General features: G+C 40.1%; 4 protein-coding genes across 4 annotated transcripts; 2 read left to right on the forward strand and 2 right to left on the reverse strand.

The window, feature by feature from the left end:
* The first annotated feature begins 286 nt into the window (after positions 1-286).
* LOC148724509 (uncharacterized) lies at positions 287-6701 on the forward strand. The gene is made up of 4 exons (XM_088731308.1): positions 287-1983; positions 2710-2966; positions 4383-4497; positions 4606-6701. The coding sequence occupies exons 1-4, from the start codon at positions 1917-1919 to the stop codon at positions 5727-5729; spliced, it is 1563 nt and encodes a 520-aa protein (XP_088587434.1). The 5' UTR covers positions 287-1916; the 3' UTR covers positions 5730-6701.
* A 1963-nt stretch (positions 6702-8664) lies between these two features.
* Positions 8665-10375, forward strand: LOC111345440 (uncharacterized). The gene is made up of 2 exons (XM_088731357.1): positions 8665-8770; positions 9014-10375. Exons 1-2 carry the CDS (start codon positions 8749-8751, stop codon positions 10171-10173), a joined length of 1182 nt encoding a protein of 393 aa, XP_088587483.1. The 5' UTR covers positions 8665-8748; the 3' UTR covers positions 10174-10375.
* Positions 10376-12716: 2341 nt separating this feature from the next.
* Positions 12717-20397, reverse strand: LOC148724510 (uncharacterized; the record flags this gene model as incomplete). Its single annotated transcript, XM_088731579.1, has 6 exons — positions 12717-14141; positions 15326-15488; positions 16164-16300; positions 16881-17024; positions 18120-19459; positions 20162-20397. Coding segments are annotated over 6 exons (2205 nt in total), but the record flags the coding sequence as incomplete, so codon positions are not given.
* On the reverse strand, positions 20303-22115 carry LOC148724511 (uncharacterized). The gene is made up of 2 exons (XM_088731580.1): positions 21805-22115; positions 20303-21280 (listed from the first exon to the last, which is right to left on the reverse strand). Exons 1-2 carry the CDS (start codon positions 21908-21910, stop codon positions 20475-20477), a joined length of 912 nt encoding a protein of 303 aa, XP_088587706.1. The 5' UTR covers positions 21911-22115; the 3' UTR covers positions 20303-20474.
* Between the last annotated feature and the right edge of the window lie 258 nt (positions 22116-22373).

The following is a 22373-nucleotide window of genomic DNA, read 5'->3' on the forward strand; positions in this document are numbered from 1 at the left end:
ACTCGAGAAGCTAGAGTTGCTCTCGGCTACGCCTCCAGCAACTCTTACGCATCTTTCGTGCTCTTCAAACTTCCCGCGTGCTTCATATCTCGATGAACGCACGCTGACGTATGAACCAATTGTTAAATATTAGGATATATTTTTAGATGTAAATTTATTATAGTATAAAGTAGATAGCAGGTCCACATCAGCAATAGCTTCCATTTATTCAACCTGCTTTACCAAATAAAGGATGTATGTATGTATGTATGTATGTATGTTTGTAGGGCTTTTCACCCATCAAATGAGTGCGCCCAGGGTACGAAATTAAAATTAAAAATTCCAAAAATGGAATATACTGAAAGTAGAACAGAGTCTTTCCCAGATTCTCTCTTCACTGCTGAGAGGAGTGAGCCTTGAAACGAGGTTGACAGTAGGCAGGTTTGCGACTGGAGAACAGTGTAAAAAGTTTTGTCTGATGCTACACAGCTAAATAGCTTCTTTTAATAGGAGAGAGAAGGAATGATAGCTGACAAAAATGCAAACAAAAAATTCTTGTGCTAAAGACCATATGCATTATAGTTTGAGTACAAATATAAAACAAACATCAGAGATAAAGTGCTTTACATTAACGGAAGTAGTTTTTGTAAAAGGAATTAAAAAGTTGACACCGGCTAAAAATATATTGTTCTGGACGTTTCGGCTAATACTCTTGCCTTCTTCAGCAAAGATAAAAAATGCAAATGTCCTGAACGGCGTCCTGCTTGGTTTAGGTACACGATGCGTGATAAAACTAAATCTGGAAGGGATTTTTTAAATGTAACAATAATCTCTAGAAAATTCTTAATGGCTCTAAAAATTCTTAAAGTTGTTGTATCAAAGGTATACAAAAACATTAAGATTTTTAAGAGAAATACATTTTTAGCCGGTGTCAACTTTTTAATTTTTTTTACTAGAATTTTTAACATGGCTGGCTACACACCAAATATTTTTTTACCAGAAAAAACATTCTGTTTTTATTTTCTATAGTGAAAGACCTCCTGGCCAGAAGAAACACTGGAAGACTAAATGTAGTATGTTTATTTTGTCGTTTCTGGAAGGAATTAATTTTCTCGCATCATTTAGTATTTTGTATTTAATTTTCTCTTTTACTTCGCAGCGATCGGCGTTAAGCTTGGCTAATTGGAGAAACTTTGGAGTCGAGATTAGGAAAATCGAGGTTCGAATTGTTTCGGGTCTTCTCGACTATCACATGAATGTTTTTATGGGTAGTTCAGTTAGGGTTTTGGCAATTGTTTTGAGGCTAACTTTGAGAATGTATTTTAAATTATCTGTTGGCCACAGTGCGAAGGAATTATCTCTGATGGAAAATAGAGATTTGTATCGCTTATCACCGATGATGTTTATTTCAATTTTTTTTTCTCAATATCTCTCTTTTTCAAGCAAAATTATAGGACATCCGCTTAGCTTAAGGCAACTGATGCATGCTAATATCGCCCTTCGCTTGAAGTTTCAAATACGTTGTCCTTAGAAAAGATCGAAAATTGTAGAGAACAAAGTCAAGAACTGAAATTCGCATTTCAATTACCAACATTTGTTTCGGGCCGTAAAAACAAGCCGCCCTCAAGCTGTGGGTAATTGGTCTTTTTTTTCCTTTCTTTGATTAGAAATTAGAAATTTCGCGAGCTTTTCAAAACTGGAAACCGCTCAGTCATACTTTAACCCTAATAGGTGAAGGTTTCTTTTCCCTTTAAATATTTGGTCACCTGAGACTGAAGGCAGATTCATTATTCTTTGTTTTCGAGAAAAGTCAATAAAAAGAACTGACCCATCTTGAGGAAAAATGGAACAAAGCCATTTTTTACATAGACAGCTGGTGGTGAGATGAATCAGTCAGTTCGGAACAAATCGTTTCAAAAACATAACTTAGAGGGATCATGGAGAAGTTTCAAGTTCTGTTCCTATTCACATTTTTGGGGAGAAATTGCTTGGCGTCGAGTAAAGGTGAGCTTGTGAGTCCAATGCTATGCGCAAATATTTGTAAATGCACGTAATTACAACTATACGTTTTGCTCGTCATTTCCGTTTTAATCCAAACTTGATCCTCCTTTTCAATTAATGGAGACTACACGTTATCTCAGCAAACTGCCTGTATGAGTAACTATTGATGAAAAAAGTCAATTACTTGCATAAGAACTGTTTGCAAAATGATGCAAAACAGTTTCTAGAATGATGAAAAAGAAGCTAGGGAACCTAACCACTTCGAATCGTCGCTTCCTCGTAAACTCAGAGTGATACAGGTTGACTGAAAGATCAACAATGCTGAAGAATTATTGGTCTGACAGGACGATCTGTTCCATTTCAGGGTTATCTAAACTCCCAGATCTTAGCTGTTGGGAATGAATAAGCTCGTTCTCTCGAGGAGAACGAGCTTATTTATTATAACCACCTTGTTCATAATCGATATCCACTCATTTATTACAACCACCCATTAAATTATTTTGGTGAAATTCTGAATTGTCTAAAAAGTCTAAGCCCTGAGAAATCGGCTAAGATGAGTCAGAGCTATGATGTCAATTCGAGAGCCAAAAGTTCTTCATCATTTGCTCGCCGAGCCGACTGAAAAATCTTTTATTGTTCTGCTTAACTTATAATTCATGAGGTAAGCTTGGCACACGCGCACGAGTGGTGCGGTGTCTGACCAATAAGTCTTTATTCATTCATTTTTAGGGCACTGTCGAGAAGTTAAAATGAATCCTTCGATCCACGACTTCTACCTGGAAAATCACGTGTTCAGGAAACTGGAGATAGAATCAGCCAGCGCTTGTGAAGTGAACTGTTTTATGGATGCTGATTGTGTCTCGTGCAACCTTAGACAACCACAGTATCCAGACGGAAGGTATCTATGTGAACTGAGTAATTCTACTGACAAAATACATCCCTTGGATGTCAAATTCGAAGAAGGAGCTGTCTATAAATCATTTCAGGTAAGCCAGGTTGTATGTTCGGTAGTGTATTTACATATCATTAGACAGAATTTTCAGAGCTAAATTATACCACAAAATACATGCCATGCCTTATACATGAAGCGTGACGTTTCGTACGACTTCCCGTCTTGTCGTGCCACCCAATACCATCCCAGAAGTGTCATGTCACACGATTACAAATAATGTCATGCCATGCCATTTCATGTCACGCTACATTATATCATGTAATACGATATCGCTTCAGGTTGTTCCCTCTGTCCTCTTTTGTCACGCCACATGTTCATGTCACGCCACATTATATCATGTAATACGATATCGCACAAGGTTGTTCCTTCTGTCCTGTTTTGTCACGCCACATGTTCATGTCACGCCACATTATATCATGTAATACGATATCGCGTAAGGTTGTTCCTTCTGTCCTCTTTTGTCACGCCACATGTTCATGTCACGCCACACTATATCATGTAATAATATATCGCATAAGGTTGTTCCTTCTGTCCTCTTTTGTCACGCCACATGTTCATGTCGCGCCACATTATATCATGTAATAATATATCGCATAAGGTTGTTCCTTCTGTCCTCTTTTGTCACGCCACATGTTCATGTCACGCCACATTGTATCATGTAATACGATATCGCATAAGGTTATTCCTTCTGTCGTCTTTTGTTACGCCACATGTTCATGTCACGCCACATTATATCATGTAATATCATATCGCATAAGGTTGTTCCTTCTCTCCTGTTTTGTCATCTCATCCAATTTCAGATCATGATATCCTTTGCTATATTTCCGTGCGAGTCATGTCATGTATCATCATCTTATGCCGTTTCATTTTTTCTCGTGTCATTTTTGTCATGTCACGTCACGGTATGTCACTTCTAATTTGTTAGATTCGCCGACAAGCAGGGACACTGCAACAGCTTGCGCCAATCACAGTGGGCCCAGTAAACCCACCCGTCCCACCCCAGGGGAGGACATCTATCACACAGTAATCTCGTGTGTGGGAAATTAACGTCTCCTGCCCCCAACCCTGAAGGACACGGGACCTCCATTTATTCGTCCCTATCCGAGAAGTCTAGAATATCTAACCATTTTTTTATTTATCTTTTTAAATTATCTTCTCACTAACGTCATGTTTTGCTATATTGCTACATGTTGGGTCATGTTATGCAATGCCATATTACTTGATGCACTCCCTACATTGTCACCTCGTTCCATTTTGGATATGTCATGTCATGTTATACCATGTCGTCCAAGTCCATGTATAACATATTGTTATGCTTCATCGTGTAAACTCTTTGTGGGTGTAATGTCGAATAACAACAGTTACCAGTAAAAACGGCAAATTAAGGACTATACTTTATCGTTTTGTGCAATCTGAACCAATGCAAATAAAACCTTCCTGTATTTCACAGAACCTTTGTTCAAGTAATCCCTGTGCTGCGATCCATCGATGTCAAACAGGATTCGGCAGCAAAGGTTATCGCTGTGTTTGCAGCAATGGACTCTTTGGAAGAAACTGTACCGAAGGTATCTTGTATCAAAGGATCCACCTGTGTTTTACCATATTATTCCCCTTATTCAGGTTTAATATTCAATGTAATGTGTTTTATTTTTTTTTAATTGTGAAAATTATAGCACCTCCATCCGTGCAAGTGCTTCCTGATTTTATCGAGACTGAGGAAGGCAAAGATGTCTTCATGATGTGTAATATTATCAGTACTCCTCCTCCACACTTAGTTAAGTGGAGCAGATCTCAAGAAAGTCTTCCTTCCCAAAGAAGTATCGTCCGAGGAGTAAATCTAACTTTGGAAAACGTCACCAAACAAGATACTGGCTCATATGTGTGTGCTGCAACAAACATTTGGGGTGCAAAGTCATCCTCCACGCGACTTAAAGTATATTCAGCTCTCAAGTTCATCGTCAAACCCCCGTTGAATGTAACAGTGAAGGCTGATGAAGTTCTTAGCCTTCCGTGTTCCGCTGAAAGCGATCTCACGCCAACGATGTCGTGGATGTATAAGGGGACCGTCTCGCTACCTCCTGATGCAAGAATTGGTTCCTCAAATAACTTGATCGTTTCCTCCGCCAATTTCACCCATGGTGGTACCTACACTTGCAGTGCGACTAATTCGCTCAATTTTATTCAAACGAGTGTCACCGTTTATGTCAAGTATCCTGAAACCTGCGCCAAAGTGAACACAGACATCAGTGACGTGAGTGGCGATTACGTGATTGATCCTGACGGTGTTCTTGGCGAGGATCCATTTCCTGTTTACTGTAACATGACTGACAAAAGAGGTATTGGAGTGACAATTATCAGTCATGACAGTGAGGACAGATTCCACGTCAATGGAAGGGAATCAGATGGTGGCTACCGCCGTGACATTCAGTACTACGACAGCAGCCTCTCCCAAATCAAAGGATTGATAGAAACCTCAAATAGCTGCCAACAGTTCATTAAATATGAATGCCATAATGCTGCATTGCGTCTCGGCCGAGTTAGTTGGTGGGTGTCACGTGACGGTGACAAAAAAACCTACTGGGGAGGAGCTAGTGAAGGATGTGCATGTAACGTGACTAGCACCTGTCCGACTCAAGAATTCCCTTGTAACTGTGACAAAAACGATGATGAATGGCGGGAGGATAGCGGTTTTTTGACCATCAAATCCGACCTTCCTGTTATTCAGTTGAGATTCGGTGACACTGGTGCGATTAACGAGGAAGGATATCACACACTTGGAAAACTGAAATGCTACTGACAAACTTGGCACTTGAACTTGATTGTTGAGAAAATAGATTTTCCCTCCGCCATGTTTTATAAGAAAGGGGCTTCGCTGCGCGCGATGCGAGTGAATTGCACAACTCTATGAATTAAGGACTGGAAAATAACAAACTGTTTTGTGAACATTTACAAAGATTATGAGTCGTCCCATAAGCAGGGATAATAAATCAATTTAAGCAGTTCTTTTTTTCTGATAGCTATACCTACACTGCATAGACACATGCAGTGTAACTATAATTATAGACATCATTAACTTTAATAATTTTTTTGAGAGAGTTCTCTACGGCACAGCTAATATCGCATGTTTATTTACATGTTTAACAAAAACATTTCGTCCTCTATTGTATTTCACTATTTTACGTTCAACATCAACTCAGACTTCAAGCTGTGTTCGAAGTTCCACATTGTTATTCGTGCAATTTCCAATCAAGTTACTTGAAGACTTTAGCCATGGTTTTCTCAACCAAAAAGCGTGTATTTGCTGTAAGTAAATGCCTTAATGCTCTTCTTGATTAAAATTAACTGTGTAACATTAATCGATAAAAGAAACCGAATATGGACTTCATTCCAATTTGGTAGCTGTTTTTCGCTAAAATCAACATACTGATTTATCTCCAGAAACCTTAAAAATTATTGAGGTGTTACAATGAAATTTTCCGTAATGTTCTCTTAACGGGAAATTGCTCATGAATGCTTAGACGTGGTCGGGATATTTGCCTTTTTCCAGCGATGTGTATTTTTCTCGAAAAAGGAAGTTATGAATACCAAAATCATCATCAAGGCAAGGGTCTTACTGCGACAACGAATGACTACTCCATAAATATTTCACAACTGGTTGAAAAGAGAACTGTCCAGAGCTAACACTGCTAACTTTTCATTTTGCCATTGCACGCACTGGCATAGAGGCAAATTCACAAAACGAAGAGAAATGAAGTTCTCAACAATGAAATTATCGTATGATGCACGATCCTCGCAGTAGATAGCGCTATTTAAGCAATAGCGAAAATCAGACCTTTAAAAAATCAGGCCTGTACGGGATTCGAACCACTGACCTCTGCGATACTAGTGCAGCGCTCTTACCAATTGAGCTAACAAGCCAACTGGGAGCAGGTCGTTAAGTTGATTCGTAATAAACCCGTGAAAGTGATAAATGAAATTAGCGGTACTGCTTTTATCTTTCATTCTGACGTGTATCTATGCTGCATTCCAGCAAGGTGAGTAAAGTGGCATAAACACCACGCAAGGATTTAATTTTTTTTCGAAACTACTCATCACAAATCTTGTTCGACCTCGCTGATCGGATTATTTGCCGGATTAAATTCAGGCTGCCTAACGTTTCATCTTAAACGGTGTTCTAAAACGACCTTTCAATTTTAACGTTTTAATGAGCCAGATTAATAATGATTAAAAAAAAATGATGTGTTCTTGAAAACAATTGCAACAAAGTTACAATCGCTTTTGATTTAACGACTTTCAAAAATAGTTCATTTGTTTGTAGACCGTTTCAAATGTAAAGACAGATTTCCTTGCCCTATATTTGAGTTTAACTCCTAAAATTTTAGCGCTATTATATTTATGTGGCATGAAACGTAAAGGGAGAGGGGGCAGGGATGACAATCTCATATTGCCCACGGTCTCTTGTCCCGTCATCCCCTACCAGGGACGTGGTTTAATACTATTTCTGTTTAGACTTGTCTGCCAGTGGTGGATTGATCTTTAAATTTGCAAGTTTTTACTCTTTCTTTTCCACAGTACTTCCTATTTATTAATTCAAAACATAACATTTAGAAAACTTTGATATTCCTCATTCATTACTTCATAAAGCTCAAAATTTGGAAAATGATATGTAACCGGCTCATCCCTGTCTGCCTTCGCACATGAGAGGGAGTTATAAGATTGATTATAATTGTAAGCTCTTCGAGACATTTGCAATGTGTTATCCCATCCTATTTTTTGTCTTAGACGAAGATTGTCGACAACTGGAGATGAATCAGGCAGTCACGGGCTTCTTTCTAATTGGTCACGTGTTCAAGACCATGGAGACAGAATGAGCCAGTGCCTGCGAAGTGAATTGTTACGCGGAGAATAACTGTATATCATACAATCTAAAACCTCTTCCGGATGGGACATATTTGAGTGAATTGGGTGATTCCGATGATGTTGCTCATCCATCACGGAATATAAGATACAGAGATGGAGCTATTTACAAATCATTTAAGGTGAGGGTGAGCCGCCGTTATTCGAACTCTGGGATGTAATTCGAGAAATTTCAGAGGAGAGTCCTGATAAAATGCAAGGCCCAGTTGTTCAAAGTGCGGATAACGCCATCCAACGAATGAAATGCTATCCAGCGGAAACGTTTTGACCAAAACCCACCATACCGTCCCAGGGAAAGCAAGTTATTTAGTGTATAGCCTTGTCCAACTTGCAAACAACCGGGGTCAGGCATCGATGGGATTCGAACCCATACCTAATGGCAACTCCATTTCCTTTGTACTGAATTAAGGTCCATACCAAATCCACGTGGCAGGAAATTAATAGATAAAAGCGATAATGGAGTACGTAGATGTGAGGAATAAAAATTCAATGCATTGATACATACGTGGATGCATAGGTGATAAATGCATTGATCCCTGCCTGCAGCGGTGACGAAAGCACAGTTGACAGACGATTGCCTGGATAACTCGTTGAGCGACCTCCTGGATGTATGAATGCATAGATCCAAGGATGAGGATTGCATCTGCGGCTGAGTGTATGGACGCAATACATGCATGCAATTTAAATGCAAAAGTGCATAGATACATTGGTGTCAGTCGTGCATAAATGATTTTTGTATCAAAACCAAACACGCTTTGCGACCGTACCTTAGACCCAACAGTAGTAATTTATGCTTTATCTTACAGAACGTTTGTTTTAAAAAGCCTTGCCCAGTTGCCCAGAGTTGTCAAACTGGCTTTCCCCGTAAAGGTTATCATTGTGTGTGCAGGAATGGACTGATGGGACAAAACTGTAATGAAGGTAAGCTGATCAACTGATTCGTCTGTTTATTTATTTACAGCAAGTCTCCGCAGAGGTTGTTTAGAAGCAAACCAATTAGTACTTTAGTAGAGTACTGTACATCTTACGCTGTTGCTGGACAGTGAAAAACTCCAGTAATGCTGGTAAAATTGAACAGAATAAGTCATTTGCATTGAAGCAATAGATGATTATTTTAGTTTCCGACTTTGCAATCTTTTTAAGAAATGCTGTTTTTGATTCTAGGACTTCCATCAGTACAAGTTCGTCTTGATAGAATCGAAACTGTGGAGGGTAGAAATGTTTCCATGACTTGTAACGCGACTGGTAATCCGTTGCCACATTCAGTTACATGGAGCAAGGCTCAAGGATTGCTGCCTACTTCAAGAACCTTCGTAAATGGAGGAAGTCTAACCCTGTCGAACGTCTCTAAACAAGACAGTGGTTCCTATCTGTGTGCTGCCACAAACATTCGGGGCAGCAAATCATCTGCACTTCACCTCCGAGTGTATTCAACTCTCAAATTCACCATCAAGCCGCCGTCGAATGTAACAGTGAAGGCCGATGAAAGTCTCACGCTGCCTTGTTCTGCCTTTAGCGACCTGACACCAACGATGTCGTGGGTATTTAATGGCACCTCGTCATTACCCTCAGGCGTAGTTATTGATTCCTCCAATAACTTGACAGTTTCATCTGCTAACTTCACCCATAATGGTTCATACACTTGCCGTGCGTCTAATGCATTCAGCTCAATTCAAACAAATGTCATTATTTATGTCAGTTACCCCGAAACCTGCACCAAAGTAAAGGTCAACATCAGCGACGTCGGTGGTAATGACTTCATTGATCCTGACGGTATTCTTGGTGAGAATCCATTTCCTGTTTTCTGTAACATGATTGACAAAGGTGATGTTGGAGTGACAGTTGACAGTGATGACAGCGAGAACAGGACACATGTAGATGGTTTTGAGCCGGTTGGTTCATATTCCCTCGACATCGATTACAACCCCGTCAGCATTTCTCAATTGAAGGTTCTAAAAGAACTTTCCACCAACTGTCAACAGTTCATCAAATACGAGTGCCTGGACTCTAGGATTAGAAGGAATGAATATGCATGGTGGGTGTCACGTGACGGTGAAGAAATGACCTACTTTGATGGGGCAAGTCCAGTATATGATGGCTGCGCTTGTGGAAAGAACGGCTCGTGTGTTAACCCATCGTGGGTCTGTAACTGCGGTGGGAATAAACAAACTTGGCGGATGGACAGCGGTCTTCTAACAAACAAGTCCCACCTTCCCGTCATTCATTTGGGGTTTGGCGATACGGGACGCTATTATTACCAAGGTTTCCGTCCCGAAGAAGGATACCACACTTTGGGAAAATTAGAGTGCTATGGAATGAATTGAGCAGTAAACTGTCGTCATGCGGAAACGTAAGGGACGAAAAAATTGCTAATACTTCGCCTACGAGTCGTTCTCGTCAAATTCTCAGATCATTTCGCACACGTCTCAGGTCAGTTCGTTGACGTTTCATAGTTCGTTTAACAAAGGTTTCAGGTCATTCACGAACGTCTCCTCTTTGTTTTATCTTCTTCGTAGAAGTAACTAATAAAATCCTGTACAATCAACAGACGGTATAACGTTGGATGTTGTCCTTGAGTGGCATGGTGTTATAAAGTCAGAATTGCAAATCAAATGAAGCCAGGTATGCTACGATCATTTAGTTTTCCAAGCTTTCGCCGATCTACGGCATCATCAGGGAGGAGTGTTCTGAACTCAAAGATCCTTAATTCTAACTATAGCATTTACCCTGACTATATTTATTTTCTGCATAGACCTATTTCTACTGCATTTACATACCAGTCACTTTCCTGTCCTATTGTCTGCTGAACCTCTATCATCTAGCCTAACACCTCGCTTGATATACTCTTGACTTCAAAGATTCCATGTACATTCCCTGATGATGCCGTAGATCGGCGAAAGCTCGCAAAACTAAATTATCGTATGGCATACCTGGCCTCAATCGACTGACACGTCTGACTTCATACGGTACAACATTAGGGCTTATCCTGCACTGCCTGTTTTTTATACGGGAACTCTTCGACTGCACGCTGTACGTGAGGCCTAGGTTGTCCATAAGTTTTCTTTTCCATCTTCATCTTTTCATACGATCCATTAAGATTCCTGATCACTTCAAGTGCACCTCCGCCAATGTCATCTACTGTATAACTTGCACTTATTGCAAAAAGGTATCCATTGGCAAAACAAGAAGACGACTAGGTAACCGATTCCGAGAAAACTTTCGCGATGTAGAGAGGAGTGACAAGGACGCATCAAAACCAGTCGCTAGACACTTCAATCTTCCTATTCATTCTAATCAGTGTATGGCAGTCTGCGGCCTTTCCTTACATTATGGCAGCTCGGAAAGCTGCAAAACTCTTTAACAAAAGTTTGTCTTTGGAATCGGTACTCTTAATTCCATACGTATCAACGATACCTATGGAAGTATTCCACTGATTTATTCCTGTTTTTCTCGTAACCATGTTCCCACCTATAGCGTAGCGTAGCTCCACTTTCTGCATGTAAACACACACAATCCACAATTCCACCATTCGTCCTAACGAAAGGGCCAATGCTCGGAACGTCAGCTTTTAAACCCTTTACGGTGGCCAATTTGCAAAATCAACTCAGTTGATAAAATCAATTTACGCTGTTACCTCCAGCAGCGCAGTACCACAGTTTCTTAAGAAACTTACCCCTTTTATCAACTTTCAGTTTGTATTGAAACAACCTAACTCTGTTAAGACTGTTATACTTTAGCCAAAGGATCTATATGAGATGTCAGCGAAATGCTCCGAGACGTTGGCGAACTGTTCGTTAATATAACGAAACTACTCGTACACGAAACGACCGTTTCCCAGCGGACGACTGGGATGGACGTTACCACGGTTTTTAACTCTACCAATCACAATTTGGAGTGCACATCAATATAAATTCAAAGAAGGTTTTTTTTCCGATAGATAACTACTGTTTGACGGAGGAATAAATGAGTAATTAATGATAATAATTCTACTTATTTTGCGTAGAAATTGTGAGCGCAATGTAGATCATCGGGAAAAACAAACACAATATAGTTCAGAATTCTGATTCAAGTTAGCGTCATTTACTTAACTCGTTGTTATTATTTATTTTCGTGTTTTTTTTTTTATGTTCAAGTTATCTTGTAAAAATGGATTTATATGCAGAAGAGAATATACTCTTGATATGCACCGGTGTGCGATACGCATGTGATCACTCGTATCACAACTTTCTGTTCATTGTAGGCTACCCTTCTAGACTACCAATTTAGGCTGTATGCCGCTCAGCCTGTACATATTAACCCTTTGAACGTTAGGAATGTCTAGCAGCTAATTTCTGCTTACAGTTTCAACCCTGACTCACACATGAAGGCCACGAGAATAACACAAATAACAACTTACTTAAGAATCTATTCATTTTTCAACAAACTCTCCTCGCCAGTACCAGAGGAAATGAGTCGATAACAGTATGGAGAATATGCATGCCGATATTACGGTGTAAAATGCTCCCCTAAACTGTACTATACTGTTCATATTATTACCTTAAGTGGGGCCGGGGTAACAAGAATTCCTCGGTTTTCCTATCGCTTTTCTTTTCGCCGTTCGTGTAAAATTATTTGGGTTAGGAATAGACAAAAAGGAATTGATTGTTCCCATCTCCTCCTCTTTCCCGAAGAAAAAAAAAAGGCCTCCACCCGTAAATCTTCGTTATGCAAACAGAGGTATGTTTTGAGAAGTACCTGACGATCAGACCCAGACATACGGAGCTCGGTCTTTCTCCGTAGCTGTACCAACTCTTTGAAGTTGCTTGCCATTAAAAATTAAAGTGTAAAAGGTTTTTTTTTTTTAGGAAACTCGAAACATCAGTTATTAAGTTTATTGCATTGTTTTATTCAGAGGTTATATATTTCTTTATTTCTTTCATCTGAAAAGTGCTCTGAGATTACGTACCTGTGCCCCAAAAGAAGTTTTTACTATAATAATTATTATTGTTATACACCGAATTGAAATATGGCGTCTAATTTGAATTACCATCAATTGTAGACTTACTAGCCTCGTCTTCACGTGGAAACACAAAGGGATTATCACATGTGTGAGTGGCTAGTAAGTCCAGAACAATGGCAGTTGAAATTGGACGCCATATTTCGATTCGGTGTAGTATTATTACTATTATTTTTTATTATTACACGCGTTATTTTTTATTATTATACGCGTTATTTTTTATCATTACACGCGTCCCCCGCAACAAGCAGGTGAAATTCCCGTTAGGGTACCCATGCCCTTCAAGGATCAGAGATCAGCAAACAAACTACACGAACAACTTAGTGATCTTAGCCGGAAGATAAATACCGAAGTACATTCTGTCTTTACAAGCCGCAAGATCAAAGATGAGCTCAAAGCTAAGGAACTTAAACCTCCAATTGTCAACCAGCAAAACGTTGTATATCTCTTTAAGTGTGATCTGTGCGATACAGATTATGTCGGCTTTACAAGCCGACACCTACATCAACGTGTGGAGGAACATAAACGATCGGTAATCGGCAATCATGTAAGAGAACATGGAATCGAACCATGTGAAATCGCAAAGAACTTTAGGGTCCTGAGGAAATGCTCAAACAAGTTCGATTGTTTGATTTTCGAAATGCTTTTTATTCGGGACCTTAAGCCAAAAGTGAACAAACAGAGCGATTCTATTCGCGCGAAGCTGTTTGCTTAACACTTCATATTAATTAATTTTCATCCTTTTCACCGCTTATCTACACTTCGTTTTTGCACTTTGTTATTAGTTATTAGCTTTATTGTTCTTATGTAAATACTTGGTTTTTACCTTCATTCTATTGTTTCAGAAATCGTAGATATTCGGAAATTTACTCATGAACTCTAACTTGAAAATGACCGTGGAGCGGTCGAAACGTCGTTCATATTTTTTATCGCTCGTTTTTATCACTAAATTATTATCATCATTACCAGTACGAATACCAATTCGAACTTTACGCGCCCTCAATTGAGCACATTTTAGTTCTGCTTGTCACTTTAAGTTAGGTACATCTGACTAAACACGCCCGACACCAAAGGCTGCAATATCCATCTACTTGTTGTCTTAGCTTTTTTTTTAGATGTAAGTGTCTCGTTTATATTGATAATCACAAGTTACATTGGCAGTGGACTGCAGAGTACAGTTGGAATGCATCTGGTCTCGGTTCAATGCTGGCGGTTTCTTTGTCGATTTGTTCAGTTTAACTCTGCACAACTCTAGAGCTCTTCCACTCACAGCGAATGCCAGAAAAATAAATAGCCCTATTAATTAAGAAAAGGGGAAAAATTCAGGAAATGTTGGGGGATGACGGGTAAACCGTGTTTATTTTATAAAACACCCACCGAACTTCTTTACACCTTAGCTACTGTTCCTCCATTTAATTTTTTTTTTAGTTCAAGGGCTCTGGCTCCTGAAAATGATATACCCTTAATGTATGGTCCCGAGGGAAACAGTTAGTTTTGTTTTTCCGGGAGTCCTGATGTTTCCCTCAACTTCGTTTCGGGAAACATCACGACTCAAGGAAAGACAAAACTAACCAGTTTCAACAAACATATGAAATAGATATATATGAACTGCGGTTATGAAATGTATATGCGCACGATCCTTCGCAGTAAAGCACTATTTAAGCAATAGTGAAAATCAGACCTGAAAAAAAAAAAAAAAAATTCAGGCCTGTACGGGATTCGAACCACTGACCTCTGCGATACTAGTGCAGCGCTCTACCAATGCATGTATGTATGCAGCACTCTACTCTATGTATTTCATATGTTTGTTGTTTGATTCATCATCTACGGGTTTATATCGAATTAATTTGATGGCCTGCTCCCAGTTGGCTTGTTAGCTCAATTGGTAGAGCGCTGCACTAGTATCGCAGAGGTCAGTGGTTCGAATCCCGTACAGGCCTGAATTTTTTTCAGGTCTGATTTTCACTATTGCTTAAATAGTGCTTTACTGCGAAGGATCGTGCACATATACATTAAGTGCTTTGTTATATATTTAGACTTTCCCTTAAACAATCATATGGCAAAAGCATGCGGTTATATTCGGTGCGCGGGCAACAACTGCGCAATTGTATCCCGATCGGGATACATTTGACTTGGACTAGATCAGGGGCACGTGACCGAGAATCAATCATTCACAGTGCTCGTTTTTTTTAGTGAAACTCTAGGCATATAGCAATGTGATGTACCTCAAAAAATGCTTAGATGTTTCGGTAAGAAAAGCATGAACTCCGTATGAATGTCTACGTACACGAGTAAACTTCGTGGCACAGAATTGTCACAAATATAACTAAAAAATATTTACCAAAGTGAAGATGAATAGAGATGGAAATCTACCAAGCCGCGAAACGGCAATGGAAAATATCCACCTTTTTCAACGACACTGAGATCGATACCAAGAGGAGAGACAGAAGAAGTAAATACAATGGTAAAAGAAAACCTGCCTTGAAGACTGTTCATAATCACATACGGGTACCATAGGAACGACAATGCCTTCACATTCGCAACAATTCCAAGAATCCAAGTCAAGCCCACAACTGACACCATTTTGACGCAAATTACAGCCACACTGTTGCTTTGTCGCTGATTGGTGATTTGTTGAGTTTCCTTTAAGAGAATAATAAATAAATATTGAGAGCATTTTTCAAAGTGATCCTAGCTAGATTGCTCTAGTTTTGCTTTACTTCGCTCTGGGACTGGTTATCACCATCTCAACCAATCAAATGATTGGTCGCTGGGATTTACTGGGTTTTGGGTTTCGACACTTCTTTGAAAACTGTTCTAACAAAGAAAATCATTTACAAGAAGTTGCATTATTCACTAATAACCACTTAGTTTTCCAGCTGTTCGTTATATCAATAAAGAAATACATCATGCATTTCCTGAACACTAACAAAGAGTAATATTTCCCATTAACGGTTATTTTGACCTGGCAACTTTTGAGAGTGACAAGCATCTAATTTCTCCTCACAGGGTCACCACTAAATCCAATATTAAGGTCAGGAGAATAAAGGAAATGATCATCAACAAAAAAAGCTGTAGACTGTAACAGAAATTCTGTCCATCAGTACCGTAGGACTGAATCCACCGAGTATCGCCTGGCTCCTTAGCGCCTCTTGTGCAAAAAAAAAAAAAAAAAAAAAAAAAAAAATTCACTTAATTTCTCTTTGGTACCGAAAATATGCATACTGATATCGGTTAAATCTTTCCATTAACTTAACTTCTTCTACTAAAGGGTCAAACGTGGTTAAAAGAAAAAACGTCGATCAAATCTGCATATACCTTTCGTGTTTTGACGATGCGACTCACAGTGTGTCCGAGTGCCAATAGATTGAAGAGCAGGACTAGAGCGACAGGCACAACAAACGAATAAAGCTTGGCCAGCGGCTGAGATATAAAACATTCCTCTTTACCTTGTCCTATTGTGAATATAAGAAATTCACAAATTCTTAATACAAAAAGGTTATCAGTAAGAGAGGAAAATGATATTTTGAGACCGCACATAATATATCGCCAAAGTGAGATGTTGGAGGATTTTGATTTGGACACAATGAAATTTTAGCTCTTCTCCCAATAAGGCTCTTTAATATTCTTTTGACTTCCCTTCCCTGCCCTCCCCCCCCCCCCACACCCTCGTTGGTAGTTAATTGGCAGTCAGTTTTCTATAGTCGCACCCTTCATACTATGTTAGCAACGGCTGTTGCCCTTCCAAAGAAGACCATGTGATCCCACAAAAATCCTTCGTGTCACCACCCAAGCGAAAAAAATTTCAAACGATTGGTCCCTCATATGGGTATGGATATGTACTCCCTAACCAAAAGCAATAAACTAGAGCTTTAACAAAGTTCAATTTTTCTGCACCCTCAATGCTTTAGAAATGCAAAAAATTCGCCAATAACTAATTTTATAAACATTCCCTACCTACAAAGAATCAACGACAGCTCCGATGATGGTTTATTCCTCAATGGCATCAATAATTTAGCAATGCAAAAAACTCACCATATCCGATAGCTCCTCTTTGTATACGATCAATTACGACACATGTGACAACAATCACAGCCGGAACTCCCCAGGCATACACACAGTACACCGTAAGACGTTTCTTGTCGCCATCATGTAGATTCGCTGCAACTCCCGATCCTTCTTTTGAAATAATGATAAGCGCGTTAGGACCAACTTAGGTTATGGTATTAACTTAGTGATTTAGTAGAGGGCTGAATCGGGAGGTTACTGAGCTATAGAACTCATCAGGTCTTCAGCGAAGTAAGGACCTCGCTTGCTACGGACCTCTCTCTCTCTCTCTCTCCCTCTCCCTTTGGCTGCTATGGGGCAGAAATCTGTCTTTCAAACATCTCGAGGAATTGGAACTGAGTAAAGCCTATTCATAAGAGTTAACTTTGGGGGGAACACTACCTCTTAAAGAGCTTACCAAGATTCTCTCCCATGAAGCGATTGCAAGCATTGCAAGGGTTACTCGAAGGGATGATAGACCATCGCAATATACCTAAACCGTTACCCTCACACCCACCCCACCCTGGAATTTCGTCACTGTTGCATTACCCGCTCCTGGCTGGAGGGGGTGATGCAACAGTCAAGCATCTTGTCCAAGCACCTCGAGGAATTGGGACTGAGTAAAGTCTATTCATAAGAGTAAACTTTGGGGAGAACACTACCTCTTGAAGGGCTTACCAAGATTCTTTCCCATGAAGCAATTGCAAGCATTGCAAGGGTTACTCGAAGGGATAATAGACCATCGCAAGATGCCTAAATTGTTACCCTCACCCCCACCCCACCCTGGAATTTCGTCACAGTTGCATTACCCGCTCCTGGCTGGAGGGGGTGATGCAACAGTCAAGCATCTTGTCCAAGCACCTCGAGGAATTGGGACTGAGTAAAGTCTATTCATAAGAGTAAACTTTGGGGAGAACACTACCTCTAGAAGGGCTTACCAAGATTCTCTCCCATGAAGCAATTGCAAGCGTTGCAAGGGTTACTCGAAGGGATGATAGACCATCGCAAGATACCTAAACCGTTACCCTCACACCCACCCCACCCTGGAATTTCGTCACAGTTGCATTACCCGCTTCTGGCTGGAGGGGGTGATGCAACAGTGAAGCATGTTGTCCAAGCACCTCTCATTTTCATCACATCTTCGTAATGCAAGCGATAAACATATACTAGGTTCGTACCCTTTTTCAGAAAAAAATTTCAAAGACTCTTTCAGGAAAATGAACTTACTTAACGGAGCAAAAATCCGATGCACATCATAAGCCATTACGCTCATCCAAGTAAAAGAAGAGAGAACAAAGAAATGGAGTAGAACTGCAACTGACAGACACGTCTCGGGATCTTTAATCTCTCCTCCCGCAAAGAAACAACTCTGATGCAGCAGAAGAGAGATAGCCAAGTTTAAAATGATTTTCCCCGGTAGGTTGCGGAGCTCAGTAAACATGATGTATGTCAAAAGCAGAAGAATTAGAGAGACCATCGACAGTATGGAACCAATAAAAGTGAAAAGCTGCAGTGATGCTGGCGTGGCTCTAGTGATCTCAGTCCACTGATAATCGCGCTTCAAATCTGTACCAGTAAAGTTCCTCGAAAGATTTACACATAACAGTAGTTTATCGTCAATAAATTTGTAGGTGTTGTTATTGTAAGTCTTCCTGTGATGACTCGAATAGATGGATCCGTTGGGAAGCTGCTTGAAATCCGTTTTGTTAAACGCCACAATAGTACAGTTTGGATTCCAATAGTCTGAGCTATTGCGCTTATCAAGCTGACGGTTGCCATAATCTTCAAGTGAGACAACTTTTTTGCAGCTTGCAGCGTAAGGATCATACAATTCATCACCAGAACAAACTACGGTACGTTCAATCCGTTGAAACACGCCCTCTTTTATTTCATCTACCCGAATCTTGCATTTCGACGTGGAAGTAAAATCAAACAAAATGGTCAATGGTGGAAGGTTCGGAGCACTCCTAGATTCACATTCATTTTCGAGATCAACAGGTTTGAAGCCATTACACAATGCGCATTGTGGGTTTCGAAAACGTAGTATTCCCGCCGAATTAAAACACACTGGGAAAGCGTACCGCAGGCACTCCATTTGGCAGTGAGATTGGTTTTTTTGTTGACTCACTACTTGACAATCTTGAAACCGAGGAATGCATCGTTTCAATGAGCTTTGCTGGAAATCTTGCGGAGATATGTCCAACGAACAGTTGTTTAGCAAAGTGTTCACATTAGTGGAAATATTCGATGCGGTAAAGTTGAACCATGAAGAGCAGACAAAACTAAGCCTCCAGTAAGTCGTGTTTACAGCTCCATTACATCTTGCACAAAATATGTTTTTATACGTTTTGAGATTGTCTTCGTCGAAAACCGGCAAACTTATCAGGAGTTCACTTTGATCTTCGTTCTCACATTTTTTTCGCGTTTCGTTTTCTTCCCATTTTTGAGGACATGTACTCCAGACAGCGTAACCGTTGTAAATGGGCCAAAGTGGGTTGTCTTTTAAAGCGAAACAGGTTTCAGTTGCACTTAAAGTGCTTCTTTCAGGATTCACTTGCGCACGACAACTATGAAGGAAACCATGACATAAATTAGAGACCTAAAAATTCTGACCGCACATTAAAAAATTATCAAAAATTGCATGCGTGGTGCCTTTCAATAGAATGTCAGAATTCCATAAACAAAGTCATCACAGCGCTCAATCACAGAAAGAAGAAACCACAAAGACCCGACAAAAGTTAAAAATAAAAGACAAAAGTTAATTCAAGAAATTATCTGTGGCGCGGGAAAACATAGTTATGAGCAGGTCGTGGATAGGTTTGGATTTCCACCTTATTGACTGTGGAGGTGGTGTAAGTATTCAAGATCATTCGATCAAAAGTGCATCACTCATGCAATTTTGTGCTGCAGAAAGTCGTCTATGGCTAAATCCAGTCGATATTTTTATGTCAATATGGTTGATCAAATCGTTAAATAAATGAAATGTGAGCAGGATAAAAATATCATGTAAGGTTTACTTGCACGGTACATGAATATGGTGATTGCACTTTTACAACGTACACGTCAAGTAAAACTCTCTTTTTCGTTCAATGTGACTTGAAATGATTCAGTCAGTAGGAAGGAAATCATAATCAGTAATCATTTATTTACTACCGTAAACAGTGCACACCTTAAAGCAGCCACTGTCACTTACCTTTTTTTGCACTGCGACCTAGTATCATACAACACACATACAAATCAACGAACAATAAAAAAGGAAGAAACCTTACATTACATCGAAGTCGTAGCAGCAGTCACCAAGGCTGTCACAAAGCCTGTCACAGTAGCATAGGGGTATAAACCTACTAAATACGGGTATAGAAACATTTTCCAATCTGTCGTCGTTGCCACAGCGATTTTTGCAGGTAAATCTCTTATATTTATCATAGCTTCGGAAACATCGGAGTATAAAACGCCGAACACTCTCAATCCATTTTAGATCTATGGAGGCTAAGGATGTAAACAAACAAACAATATATTTTTAACTCGTTTTGTAATATACGTTGAACATTTGAGGAAATTAATAAAAACTTCACTCCAAATTCATGGCCACAGATTACTGTCAAGGCATTCTAGAAGGTCCCAAATTTCCTCTTGAATATTACACGTACATAATGTGCTTAAGCAAATGCATAAAAGACTATAGTCTTTCCTGAGTGAGACTTGAATTTTTGCCTTACCATTGGTTGAGATTTCATTTGGACTGCAAATGAGGCGTAAAGAATTAAGGATGAAGTAGTCAGGGGCAGGTGCAGTGGGAGAAAAAACTAAAGCGGGTAAGGTACCACCGGTCAGATTCCCGCTCGATGAAGTTGGAGATTCAGAAGATAGTGGAGTCGTCGGTACGGACGTTGATGGTAACTGCTGTAGTGGTGATTGTGGCTGTGATGTTGGCAGTTGTGGTGGCGGCCGTGGAAGTGGTGGTTGGGGAAGTAGTGGTCGAGGACGTGGTAGTAGGGTAGTTGCACGCGGTGTTTGAGTGGGATTCCCACCTGGTGGCGAGGGTGGACGACCAATTGAGCAAGAAGATGGTGGGGACGGAGGATTCTCGCCAGACGGCAATGAAGGAGGTGAAGGTAGGTGGTCATCGGCTGAGGGACCTGGAGATGGAGGCCCACCGCCAGCCAGTGGCTCCCCATCTGGAGGTGGTAATGGTAGTAACGGCGGATTCCCATCAGATGAAGGTGGGGGAGGTAAAGGTGTTACAGGTGGATCCTCATCAGCTGAAAGAGATGATGGAGATGGAGGTCCACCGACAGCCAACGACTGCCCATCCGGAGAAGGTAATGGTGGTTGCGGAGGATTCCCACCAGGTGACGGTGAAGGAATTGAAGGTAGGTGGCCATCGGCTGGAAGAGATGGTGGGGAAGGAGGATCCCCAACAGACGACAATGAGTGAGATGAAGGCAGACGAGATAGAGACCCTCCGTCAACTAAAGATACTGGAGGAGAATGTGACGAACCCTCTGGAGAAGATGATAGGGACGTAGGATTCCTTCCAGCCGAAGGTGAAGGAAGTAGAGGCGGATGGGCTGAAACAAATGGGGATAAAGAGCCACTGTGCATGCTTGCCAGAGATGAAAACTTACAGTGACAAGTTTTGCACTTTCAAGTCAAAATAAATTAAGGAATCTAAAACGGTCGAAAGAGGCCCGTGATTAGTTAAGAGACAAACCGAAAAAAATCAAAACTTTGGAAAAATTTCACTTCAGTTTTGACAAAAATCTCACCTTACCAGTGGGCATAAGTCGATATCTTGAAATGGTCTGCTTTCAAAATTTTTACATACCTTTCACAAACACTCCATAACTGCATCTGATAAAGCAGGATTGTTAATTAAAATGATAAGATTGTGTTATGTAGCCTGGATTACCTGAGACGCTGCTTTGAGCGCTTTCGACTTCATCGTGAAAAAGGATTGTTGCGTAGAATGCCACAAACAAAGCTGTCGTTGAACGCTGTCGAAGAACTAGAAGCATCTTTTTCACACACCTGAAAATTAATTGAGAAACGGTTTGAACAAGATAGATTGCGTATAAGGCTATGTAGAGAATCCTCGAAGCTGAGTTTTATCGAGGAAAATCGTTACGCTTTCTATCAAAATCATTATCCTTTGACAACACGTTAGTCGGTGCCCTCATTCGATCTTGAAAACAAACCTTATGAGCGTTGTTCTGATGTTTACACTAGGATGTGTCTTAGGAAAAGAAAGCAAACAAAATATCAAATGTTATTCACCTTCTTGTCCCAAATGTCCTGCAGTGTTTGGTATCGTTTTACCGGTTTTCATTAAAGTTAAGTTTAACGTCGATGAGTTTCCGATAATTATTGTCATTGCTAAGAGTCTTTTTTTTTTTTTTTAATTTTTAAGCAATTCTCGATAAATCGGCGTACACTACATTTATGGTGTCGGTAATGCATGTAACTGAACATAACCATGTG

Source organism: Stylophora pistillata, chromosome 8, assembly GCF_964205215.1.
Source record: "Stylophora pistillata chromosome 8, jaStyPist1.2, whole genome shotgun sequence".
In the NCBI taxonomy this organism is placed as follows: domain Eukaryota; kingdom Metazoa; phylum Cnidaria; class Anthozoa; order Scleractinia; family Pocilloporidae; genus Stylophora; species Stylophora pistillata.